This window comes from Drosophila mojavensis, unplaced genomic scaffold, assembly GCF_018153725.1.
Source record: "Drosophila mojavensis isolate 15081-1352.22 unplaced genomic scaffold, ASM1815372v1 contig_136, whole genome shotgun sequence".
NCBI lineage: Eukaryota > Metazoa > Arthropoda > Insecta > Diptera > Drosophilidae > Drosophila > Drosophila mojavensis.
The window spans coordinates 30,085,852-30,098,990 of NW_025318667.1; the positions used below are offsets into that span (position 1 = coordinate 30,085,852).

Sequence of the window (13,139 nt, forward strand, 5' to 3'; positions counted from 1 at the left end):
TCTGGTCCGAGAGCTCTTAAGAAACGAAGGATGTTTGCTTGAGTTGAATCTGGACCATTTGTACCCCGTTAAAAATAGCGATAAATCCGCTTGAAAAAAATTCGTTCTCGATAATTCTCGATAATTTGAATTCTGTGTAAATCAAAACTGATCCTCTTGTCATTTCGAATTATCGGTACTCGACTGTATTATGTTGTCAAAGACTGTTATGAATTAAAGGGTATTTCGTATTCGTGGTTAGATTTCAAGTTATTTTGTAGATTAATTTCATTCCGTTTCAGTTAAATGAGAACAGGGGAAACAACTTCATAACTTCAGATGATGTTTAATTAATAGAACTATATATAGTTCCAGGTATTCGTGGCATCAGGTGTCAACAACCAAATAGATAAACTTTTAGTCTCTTCCTTTCCATCCCTCTCTCGCTCTCACGTCTCTCGCTTCTTTCGCTCTTTTTATATAAATTTTAACTTGGGATGATATTCGAGGCGAAAGTTGAATCCAAAAACTTTGTTATTTTGTTGAAATTGCGTTTGTTTTGGGTTTAGTTTGCGCGTTCGAGGCACCCAGAAGGGGTATATGCGGTTACTTGCCATAGTTATAAATATATATTGTATATGTACATACATACATATTTACATATGTATATATTTTAATAAAACCTGAAAAGCTTAAGTCGAGCAGAGTTTTTGTGATACTTTGGGTGCGCGCGAGTACGAAGCAGTTGGTAGCATAACGCCGCTACTTTCATTTACCTGTCCACCCGCCGCCCACTGGCTACGCCCCCCAGGTATTCACATCTTGTAGCTTATCAGCTGTTGCCGCAGCAGCAGCAGCTGCGGTTGGACTTTGGGGTCAAGCTAAGAGCTCTTGGAGCTGCATATGCAGCCAACCACGCCCCTCTTCCCACAGCCTCCTCTCTCTCTCTCTTATTCTTCATGTCTCTTGGTGTTCCCCTTCAGCTGTGTGTGTGAGTGTGTGGCAATGCAATTTTATGGGCAACTGAAGAACACTTCGGTTTGCTTTTGAGGCAATGACTTTTACACATCGCAGCACATGGCTGCCCAACTACGCGCTCGCGAGTGTGTGTGTGTGTGTGTGTGTATGTGTGTGTAAGCGCTCAATTGTAGCCAGCATCAGTGAGCGCGTGTAAAATCGTAAAGCAACTCACACAATTGACTCGCAGCTCGACGTCAAGAAACTTGCCTTACCGGATTTCGGATGCTGACCCAGCTAGCAAACAGACAGCCGCCAATCGTTCCCTCCTCGACCGCCAGCGCACCTCGCCTTCTCCTGCCATACAAATAACTCTCCCCACCCATCACCCTCCTTGTGCCCACAAGCTCGACGCCTACGCTCACACCTGGCATGTGGACTGTGGGCAATAGACAAGCACAGCTTCGCTCTCACTCTCTGCCCCCCTCTCTCTAGGTCTCACTCTCTGCATCTCTCTCTCTCTCTCTCTCACCCTCCGTCTCTCGTTCTCTTTTACACTTTGCCTAGCGTTTTGTGCTCTCCTCTTTGTATTGATTTCGTTTTATACAACGAATTCATGGCTTTGGAATGTTGGCGTTTGGCTCTCTCAATGTATGTGTGTGTGTTAGCATACAAGTAAGTAATAAGTAACTTCTTTTTCGGCTTTAAGAAGAAAACTGGAAATTCTGGCGCCCATTTTGCTGGATTCTGTGACCCAAAAAAATGAGAGAAAAAAGAAATAGGGAAAAAGCCAGAGATGGGAGTAGGAGTGCATATGTATCAATACACACACACACACACACAGATGCATAAAATACAATTATGACAATGTGTCGATGTGGCAGCAGCCGAAAGAAAGCTATTAGAGAAGAGACGAAACAGTCTAGGTGAAAAAAGATAAGACCGAAAAATGCAGGTATAATAAATTCGTAGAATGGCTAAGCCTGGCTTAAGCTCGAGCTAAATGTGTGAAAAATTTCTATTTTTATTTATAGTTAAAAAAAAACAAAAACAAAAAAAACGACTGTTTTTAGCTATAGATTGAAACGTAAAGTGGATATTTAATGGATGAAAAGCGAGTGGAATTTGAAAGGGGAAAAGGTGTTTTTTTACAGAATTTTTAGCTTTATTAAATAGTTTTCGAGACAATTGCGAGTTTATTTTACCCAAGAGAGGATAATAAGTAGAACTAGAAGTAAATTATCTCATTCACTAAGCATGGATAACTTCGAGAAAATTAGTGGAACTTCATAGAGCTTTACGATTGCCTATGTGGAGAATCAAGTTATTAACACAAATATAAAACTTAACTTGGATTCGTGAAACTTGTATGGATGCGGAACCAGTATATCTGGGCATTAAAAACATCCAATAAAAATGTACATATGCATAAACAAATGTATGGGAAAAAAAACACATTCCATTGTACATATTTATTTATATTTTCAGCTCGACTCTCAAGTTCGCTCTTATCCGTTTCGCCAGAAATCGAATTGTTGGTAAACATAGAGTTAGTTCAAGTATTTTTTTTTTACTGGGAATATGCAACTTTCCAGTGATTTAGCTGGAAGCGAAAAGACGCTTCCATTGCTCGAAATGAAATGGAAACGTTTATTGCGTGAAGAAAATTCAGTTTTCGGCTAAATTTGAGTCCAAGTACACATGTGTAGATGCATGTGCCGATTCCATTTCGTTTCTAAAGATAAAGATGCATACGCCCCCAATAATGGCCACAAGTGAAAAGCAGCCGCCCCCAAAAATTCTTGTCTACTGCAGTTGTACAGGCACTGTGGCTGCTCAAACTGTGGCTCTCTTGGTCGCTCGGCTGTTGCCCCACAATGAAACGCGTTTCGTTTTCTGGTTTATTTCGAAACTGTCGTTATAAATTCAATGCCGCTCAAACTGTAGATAGCTGTTATTCATACATATATTTAATATTCGATTAAAATGTATCAATATTATTCATTTAAATTCGCGCAACCTTTTTGACTAATTGTCATTTCATTCCATGCCACTCTTTCTCTCTTTCTCTCTCATTATGTTATTTTGTTTATCAGGTCAGGTAGCATAATGACGTTTACAAAATGCATGCAAACACGTCAAAACTGACATATACATGCCTGTCCAAAGTCTAAAATAACACACACACACGTGCACATACATACATATGTATGTACACACAATTGCATTGCCGGCAAGAAAACTTATTAATAATATAATTATGTATGTATGTATGTTAAAATTGTTGCTGTGCTGTTCTACAAATGTATCTTAGCGTTGCGCTTATTGCATAAATGCTCTGCTCAGCTGCCCACCTGCCCTTCGTCAGACAACAACAACACAACAAAAACAGCGAATAAAAACAAAAGCAGAAACAGACACGAAAACGCAACGTTGACGACGCCAACGTCACGACGCGTCGCTGCTTGTGCTGCTGCTGCCGCTGATTCATGGCTTGTGTTCGGCTCTCAGCTGAGCAGCTGTGGCGGACATGTGGGCAAGCAGAGGTGCGAGCAGAGTGGAGAGCAGGCTGGCACAGTTTGGCAGCCATTGCATGTAGTTTACACTTACTTCAGTTCAGCGCTAGCGTCGAACACACACGTGCGCGTATTTGTATGTATGTGAGCGTGTAAACAAATATAATTTGTTACAAGAAACCCGAAAAAAAACAGGAAAAAAAATAAAGATGCACAAGCACAGAACAGCACAAAGAACGAAAAAAAAATTAAATGAACGTTAGAACGGAACGAAACGGCAATGAAACGCTGGCGCAGCCGCAGCAGCAGCCAGCGCAGACGTCAACGCACGCGCGCGCGCTCACAGCCAGGCCAGAAAGCGGCACCAAATATATGGAATATGTGGGGCGCGCGGGTGGGATGCAAGGCGAAAAGGCAGCCGGCACGAGTCGACAGAAAACGGCACGGCACGGCACGACGCGGTACTCCACGACACAGCACGAATGAAAACGAACCGAATTGCAGCAGAACGAACAAGCGATGCTCTTGAGACGACGCTACGACAAACGGCGACTGTTGCCACACAACTGATGCGATTAGTTGGCGCTGCAAAGCGCCAAAGCCGCAGTTAGCCCCAAATGAGCAGCGAGCAGCGAGCAGCGAGTGGAGAGCGGTGAGCGACGATGCGGCGGCCAGAGCGGGAGCGCAAAGCGTTTGAAGCTGACCACAAAACGATTGCAAAAACAAAAGCGTCACAAAACAAAAGCTGCGCGCGATGCCCAAGCCAGCTTAAGAGAGCCGGAGAGAGAGAGAGAGAGCGAGCGAGTGAATGAACGCGTCAGAGTAACAGTAGAGAGTACGTAATGAGGTGCTTACAGTTGAACAGCCACTGCAACTTGGTAAGCCAAACAGCTGATAGCAGCAGCATTGCCCATAACAGAATGTCAAAATAACAGAATGTTATATGCACCCAAGTAGTTAACATTAACAGCGCAGTTTTAGTATCACTTTGATTAGATAAACCAAAATTAAATTTAATTGAATACGCAACTTACCCAATCTGGAATCATTTTTCTTGCGCACACGCAAACAAATTGTGCAGGACTTGATGCACTGTAAAGTGAATGAAGAAATCAGTTAATATGCTACCGCTCTAAGTCGTAAACGAGATCTGATTGCTTACATCGTGGATATGGCGTATGGCTTCCGTGCGTGATATATTATCCAGGCTGAGTCCATTGACCTCGAGTATCTCATCGCCCACTTCCAGATTATCGCGATCGGACGGTGAGCCGTATAATTTAATTTTACCCTCCGCATTCTCAACAAGTATGATAACATAGCCCGATAGTTCGACAACTTGTTGCTGCGAAAGAGAGAGATAATGAGATATGGAATGAGTCAGTGTGAGCCGGAGAGGCAGGGGGAGGGAGAGTGAGGAAGTGAGGGAGTGAGGAGAGTGTGAATATAATTATATTATGCTTGTCTAGAAAATGTTGTCCTTGTGCTCAAGTTTTCAATGTTGTCTCATAAAGTCATTTGCATAAATGCTACAAAATGCTCCGGCCATGGGCCCCAGGTGAGGAACTGACCCAAAAAAGAAAAGCATAGAAAAAAGAAATTAATTATACACAAAATGCGGGCCACATTGACTAACTCAGCTCAGCCAAGCTCAACACCTACAGTGCCTCCTGCTCGTCTTCTGCTCCTGCTCCTGCTCCTGCTCCTCCTACGCATTTGCCACAGCAGGAGTCGTAATTTCTGCTTCTATTCCTGCAGCGTAGGCGTTCAATTTGTTCGTGTGTGTGTGTGAAGTTTTTGGACCATTATTGCTTGGGCTGGCTCGTTATGTTAATTACAACAAATTATGCTCGTGTGGCAACGCGTGAGACTAGCCCCAACCCCTCCACCAGCAGCCTCAAGCAGCCGCCCCTAAACCCCAAGCACAAACATTCGAGAATGCTTAATAACTGTGTCTGTATGTCCATGTTCGTGTGTGTATATGTGTGTGTGTGGGTGTGTCCATGCCTGTGTTTCATTTCTCAAGCTTGAGTTACGTTAGGGCATCTGCGTTCGACAAACATGTTTCATTCATTTGTTTGTTTTGTTGCTTTCTTTTATAGCCAAATATTTACAGTTGGTGAGGCATTGTCTGGCTAACAGTTGAGGCTGCACTGTAGTTTGCTGCATTTCATGTCGTATGTCAATCGAAGTTTATATATTCATAAAATAAGGCGAGAAAGAGAGAGGGGGAGAGAAAGAGCACTCTGTCTCTTTCTTTCTCTCTCTATACATACATATATTTGTTTCCATTCCCAATAAGAATCCTATTGACAGAAATACGTTTAAGAAACTGTTGCATTCTCAATGCAATATAATTACATATTTCCGATACACATGCATATAACCTTTCTGCTTTAATATCCCATTTATAGAGTATTCAGGCTATTTTTAACTGCCTCATTTCTCACTGGAATCTTGGAAACTTTTATCAGAGTTTTTCAAGCGAGAAAAATGAAGTGACTCATATCATCAATTGACATCAATTCACGAAAGTAATTTTCATGAAGTTAAATGAGTCTATAGGAACGCTCCACCTACTGTCCGTCGTTCATTTGCTCGTCCGTCAAGTTTCGAGTCTATATGCAGATTTTCGTAGATTCCCTCATCTAGGAAAGTGCCAATATTTTACGTAACGCCTACTAGAGGCGTGGCAAAAATGTGGAATGTGGAATGTGGAAGATGAGGGAAATTTATGTTGCCTAACTTAAGAAACTGAGAATTGAACGACATCCTCTATTGAAAGCTGAAAGATATACCAATTATGAGAGTGCCACAGCAGAGAAATCTATATCTCGCAAAGTCTTGGAGTTCTTCAGTTCGTAGAGCCTAACTCTTGCGTTTTTTATTGTTCAATTTGAAATAGATAAACTCGTCTAAAGAATTCTGGAAAAACGACACTTTCAGTAAGATATTTTTAATTTTGACTCTTTATAATATCAGAGCTTGCTAAGCAGTATTTGTCAAATATCGTTCTACATTCACTTGACATTATAAAAACCTCAACCCGTTAAAAAGGGAAAAGGGGTATCATGGTTTTTTTTTTTATGTACATATATAACAGACAGAAGATAGCGTGGATGACCCCATTAGGTATATTGTATATTGATATATTGATGTATTGACTTATTTATATATTTATATATTCGCATATATGATTTCATTTATACTAACATTATAATTCAGAGACTCTAGCCCCCAAGATGGTTAATCGATAAAATTAAAACATTATGCATGGCAATATAGCAATACATCAATGCTATAGACCTTTATGTATTTGATAGAATTTCGATTTTTAAGGTATTTTAGAACTGGACGTAGATATCTACCAAACAAGTTATCCAACAATGAAGTTCCCAGTGCAGTTCATGCGTATGTGTATGTATGTGTGCATACGTGTGTTATTTCATCGTGTAATTATTGAAATATCGATTCCTAGAAGAGTTCAAAGGATCTCGTAGTCGAGCAGTCACGACATAGTGGTTAATATTGAGCCCATTAGGTATTCGGAAAGAATCTAGCTCCACCTCACATTCATAGGAATTTTACTATTAAAGAGTTAAAGAGTTCAGTTGTAGGGAGTTACGCATAGGTCTATCATAGACCACAACACGAAAATTCGGAATATATTGATTTTGGATAGGGGTAGATGGAAGTAGAGTGGGGGAGAGAGAGGGATGGTGCATGCTGTGCTTAAGTGCAAATGGCAAATGTCAGTGGGCGTTACGAAATGGGGCGTGGCACAGAGGTCGCTGCGGCAATTGCGGCCAAACGCGCTGCGCTCGATGCACAATACAAAGAGGCGGCGATTGGGCGTGGTGCGCGAGTGCAATTGTTGTTAGACCCAGGAGCTCGACACAACAGCAACAGCAACAACAAGCAATGGTAATAACAACAGCAACAACAGCCAACAAACAAACGAACAAACAAACAAACTGCGCAAAACCCTGGAGCAGGGCACAGGACAATGCCACAAAGCAAATGGGCGCTAAAGTTGCAGGTGCAGCAGCAGCAACAGTGGCAACAGTGGCAACAGCAACAACTGCAATAGCAGCAACAAAAATTGTTGACAACTTGACATTTGATAGTTGCCGCAAAAAAAAACTTTTTATATTCTTCCTTTTGCTTACATTTTTTTTCTCGCGCTTAATGCGATTAGGCAACAACAATAATAATGACAACAACAATAGCCTGCAACAAAAGTCGGCCAATTGCTGCAGCAGCAGGCCGCTAGGGGGCGCCAAACTCAACGACGAAAGCAAGAGCTAAACAACAAGCAAACAATTCCAAAGCAATTCCAGTGCCCTCAAATCGAGAATGACCGACTAGCAAATACCCAGCGTCGCTGTTCCAATTGTGCAAGCCATCTGTAGATGCTTCATACACAATGATGTGCCTCAACATGAGAATAGAGCAGGACATTCAAAAAGATCTTAAAGCTATGACAGCTCCATTTGGAGGGTGGGGTGGGGCATTGAGTTCTCATATTTGATTTGGAAACAAGTACGTGATGTCTCTAGCTTGGACAGTTCTAAACTAACACAATAGAAACCATCGATTATTATCGATAATATGGAAAAAGATCGATAGTCGAGTAATAATGATTAGCCGTACTGTGGCTTCAGTAGTCTGCGAGTTAGCTGATCTTAAGCTGAGAGACAGTCGGACTGTTGGAGAGCTCACGCCCACTTTTTCACGAACATTCCTCTATAGACAATCCATATACCCCGTATTAACATTCTCAATGGGCTTAGAGTACATAAAAAAACCGGCGGCATAATTATTGACGCTTCAGCGCCGGATGCGGGCACTCAGCACATATGCACCCACCTCCCCCCTCCCACACACACACACACACACACACATACAGTCGTAGATATAGAGCAAACATGTAACACATGGCATACACTGGGGGCCATGTGTGGAGGACAATCGGCGACATGGACTCGGAACTGGAGCAGCCTCCATCGCAGTCGCAATAGCAATCGCAGTCGTAGTCGCAGTCGCAGTCGCACCCACATGACAACAACCTGCCAAAACCCACTCGCCAGCCGAGCCACCCACCAGCCCATCAGCCCACCCACCGCTGCCGCCTCTGCGCCACTCGAATGAAAAATGACAGCAATTACGCTTAAATTATGCGTTTGTTTTCATATGAGCGTCCTTGTCAGTTGTTTTGCTGCTGTTGTACTTGAAGCTCATTTCACACATTGACAGCGGCATGAAGATAGACAGAGAGAGAGAGAAAGAGACAGAGAGAGAGATAGAGAGAGAAGTTACTTTAAACAAGAAAAAAATGCCCTAAACTCAACAATTAATGGGCAGCTTCTTAGTGGAGTTCGGCGTTGGATACTGCGGATGCTGCATGTGGTCAGAGCGACTGAGAAAAAACGAAGCAAAGTAGAAAGAGAAGGAGAAGAGGAAGAAGAAGAGGAAGAGCACGCAGACAGAGCACAAACATACTTACTGCAAAACGTAGCTCTTAAAAACTCAAGGGAAAAGCACTTTGTTAAAAGTTCAAGCATTCAGTTTGCTTTTCTTTTCTCTCGTCTCTTTCCTCTTTCCTCGCTTCTCTTTTCTCTGCTTTGCCTGAACTAACTATCTGGATTATTCTTCGGTAATAAAAGTAAATTTGTCCATTCCAAATGTCATTCCAAAAGAGAACAGACAGGTGAGTTTTGCCAGCGGCTCGCTGGTGCTCGACTAACGGATACCCTAAGCTGCCAAGCCAGAATGCCAATTAATACTGTATTGAGCCGAAAGATGTAAGTCAATAAGTCAAATTGCCTCATATTTCTGTATACTTCTGGCCAATCGAAATACCAAAGTTGTAATCAACTGCGCTGCTCTTCGCTTCTTATCGATAACTAAAGTTTATCAAACTACAACTAACAAGTCGGTTGCGTTGCGATGGACGAAAACACACGTTAGACTTGGATATTGATAATTATCTCGGTTATAATCCGTTTATGGTATCTGCTACACCTCCCCATATTATGTATATACAGGACTCGCGGCCGTCGATTCGGAGGCGTGAATTATTGCTCGAAGATCGATTCTATTGGGCAAATCTATCTGTTCTCTCTGGAGGCCGTGAGTAAACAGAGATTGCTGGCTGTACAAGGATGGATGAAAGAACAAGAACGACAAAGATCGAGTAGGCGAAGAATGGTTCAAAACTGAATTTCATTTCCAGATGAATTATTTTCGCTGGAATAATTTTAAAAGCTAGGTCCAAAGTTTCTAGCTGCTGGAGAAATAGAGGGTGTATTGGTGCCCCCGAATGCCGAGCAACTTACGAATCATTTAGATCGCGCCTTTGGGCCATAGTCAAGGCAAGCGGTGATCACATCGGGCTAAAGTTAATTTATTTACATCATTAATTATAATACCCTGAACCCATTGAAAATGGGAAATCAGGGTATAATGGTTTTGTGAAAAGTATGTAACAGGCAGAAGGAATCATCTCAGACCCCATAAAGTATATATATTCTTGATCAGGACGACGAGCTGAGTCGATATAGCCCTGTCCGTCTGTCCGTCCGTCCGTCCGTATGAGCAAAAGGATCTCAGAAGATATAAGAGCTAGAGAGCTGAAATTTGGCATGCATACTCGTGTATACCATAGGCAGTACAAATTTGCTTTACTTTTTCGATAACTCGTCCGATAACTTTTTTATCGAGAATAATCGAAAAATCGAAATTGTTTTTTCAGACTAATTTGAACACTTTTAGTTCTGGAGACTTCAAATGCGTTGTATATAAAGTTAATAGATACAAAGATTTTGTACTTTACAGATTTTGGATACCACGCCCCCTTCGCCCCCAATTTGTAAAAAACGCATTTCAAGTACTACAAACTTGTGCTTTGGAATGTACACACATTTTAGCCATATTATTACGCTCTAAAAGTTTCATTAGGATCGTATATCTACAAAAGAAATTATTCAACAAATAAATTGTCATAATATTGCCCACATTGCAGCGCAGCCCAAGCGCAGCCGCTGCTAGCTGCGCAGTTTGCAGAGCGCGTGCTTATACGTGCATGTGTATGTATGTGTGCATAAAAGAAGTCCAGAATGATTAGAATATCAGATTAGAGGGTTCAGGGTATCTCCTAGTCGAGCAGTCTCGACTGGAGCCTTCTTACTTGTTTTTTTTTTTTTAATGCATATTATTATTATTGTTGTATTAAGAGTTCTAGAAGAGAAATTTTTTTCAATCTGTTGAACTAAACTAGAAATATTGTATATAAATTTAAGGAAGAGACATTGAAATCCTGATAGCTCGTTATAGGGTTTGGTTCACTTGATAATTTTCTACCCTTTTGTTGTTGTAGTACTAAATCTGATGTACACTTAAGCGGGGTATCCACAGTTGAATATGAAGAGATTAACTTGAAACTCTATTGAAAACCTTAAAATAAACCGAAAGAATTTCAGATTTGAAACTTTAATGAACTGACTCAAGTGAGCCGAATGAATTGCAAAGCGTAAACTGAACTACTAGCCAAAGCGCTTAGCTGTCTTGGCATTCCTTCCACACCTTTTTTTTTCAGTTTTTTCATTTTTTGGGTGTGTGTGACTAAAACTGTTTTGGCCACATCATGCCGCAGAGGAATAAAATCGCAAAAGACATTCCAAGCGAATCTCTTGACAATTTTCACAGATATTTTGGCTATGCCGCAACGAAAATGTTGCCAAGGGAGCGTACAGAAATGTTGCTCCGGCTTTGTTGCTAATCAAACAGAGCAGCAGACGAGGATGATGCAGAGGAAGAGACAGAATGAGAAGGAGAAGGAGAAGGAGAAGGAGAAGGAGAAGGAGAAGAAGAAGAAGATGGCAGCACGACGACAACAACAGATCTGACAATGAAAGCACTTGACTTGTTATATTTAACATATAAATGGAGCAACAAATCTCTGGATATTGTTTTAAATTATGCGCACACACATACACACACACCCATACACAGCCACACACAAAGGAAAACAGCGACGACGGCTGCGACGCGTACCGCGACGCTTTGGCTAATCAGTCAAACGATTAGGCAAAAGAGAATGAAAGAACACGCGCCAGAACGAGAGTGAGAACGACAGAGAGAGAGAGAGAGAGCGAGCGAGTCAAAATGCTAAGCCGGCTTGCGGCTGTTTTTATTATTCATTTTCTTTTTTTGCGCTTCGTTTTGTGTGCTTTGTAGAGTTGCCAGATTATTGTGTAGACTTAAACACATGATTTCCAAAGCAAGCATACGCGAAAGTTGTTGTTGCTGCTGCAGCGCTGCTGCGTCTACTGCTGCTGCTGCAAACAACCTTTGCCAGCTGCTTGCAAATAATTTGTTGCTGCGTTTCTTCATATTTTTTTTTTTGCTTTGTAGACTTTCAGCGAGTTCAGCTTTAGTTCGATTCTGCCTGCCAGCGATGACACATGCGCAATGCGTGGGCCTCGCAGACACACACACACCCGCACGCTTTGAGCACATGTGCGTCGCTGCCAGCGTCGACGTCATCGCTGGCGTTCTCATGCGGCTGTCTTTTGTGAATTAAACTCACACACACATGCACACACGCATACACGCACACACATATAAGCAGGCGGCCTGGCTGGCAGGCACACAAGCACACTTAGTCTTAATGAAGCAAATGTTCCGTTACTCGTTTAGTTTTTTTTCGGCTGGTTGTTCGCTGCGTGCTGCAAGCGCGAGCAGTAACAACAGCAGCACAGCAGCAGCAACAACAAGGAGAGCAGCGAAAAGTTTTCGTATTTCATGGCAATAGTTGCAAAGTTTTGACAACTTGGCATCGCAGAAATGTGGGCGGGGCTGGTTGTGAAAAGTGCGCGCCGTGTCAAAGGGCGCCTCAAGCGTAATTTACACTTTGACACCTACAAAGGCAAACGCACACACGCACACACATACACACATGCACACCTGCACACCTTCAAGCAACACTCGAACCATTTGATGCATTCTTTTGTCGCACATCTGCAAATAATTTGCTTCAAAAATAACGCAAATACCTCGAAGTGCATTTACAGCTTGAACCAGTAAGTGTGCTCAAGTCGAGACTAGGAGATGCCCTGGACCCTGCGAAGAGCAGATATTCCAATCCTTCTGCACTTGTTTTATACACACACATATGTATGTATGCAAAATACATATATATGGTATCCAAGATTTGTACAAAATCTTTGTATTTGTCAAATTTATATATTAATAGTATTAAAATAACGGCTAAAAAATTAAATCAATCGATTATTTTCGATCAAAATAAATGGGATGAGTTATCGGAAATATTTGATAAGCCCGCACTGCGTATGGTATAAATTGGATGCATGTAAAATAGTCTAGCTCTTATGCCTTTAGAGATCTCGGTGATCATGGCTATGTCTACTCAGCACGCCGTCCTGATCAGGAATATATATGTACTTTATGGGGTCTGCCACCTTCTACCACAAATAAGTAACAAAAATAAGTATATTTTTTATATAGTAATACTATTGATTAGATCAAGTATCAGACTTGGTTTATTGCTACAGCGCAGCTATGTTATCGTAGTCGATGAACAACAATAGAGCTTTCAGTCTAGGTTGACACATATTTGAAATTAATATATAAGTTTCCTTCCCAGCTTGAAAGCAAGAAAGGTTT

General features: G+C 41.7%; 1 protein-coding gene across 6 annotated transcripts in view; it reads right to left on the reverse strand.

Moving 5' to 3' along the window:
* The window catches only part of LOC6586192 (protein PALS1), an 85,688-nt gene that overhangs the window by 62,280 nt on the left and 10,269 nt on the right, over positions 1-13,139 (reverse strand). For all 6 annotated transcript variants that reach the window (XM_044011590.1, XM_044011592.1, XM_032733166.2 and 3 more), the window contains 2 exons: positions 4,615-4,797; positions 4,487-4,544 (listed from right to left, as the gene is read on the reverse strand). In XM_044011590.1, the coding sequence (XP_043867525.1) occupies positions 4,487-4,544; positions 4,615-4,797 (241 nt within the window). The remainder of the gene's footprint in view (positions 1-4,486; positions 4,545-4,614; positions 4,798-13,139) is intronic.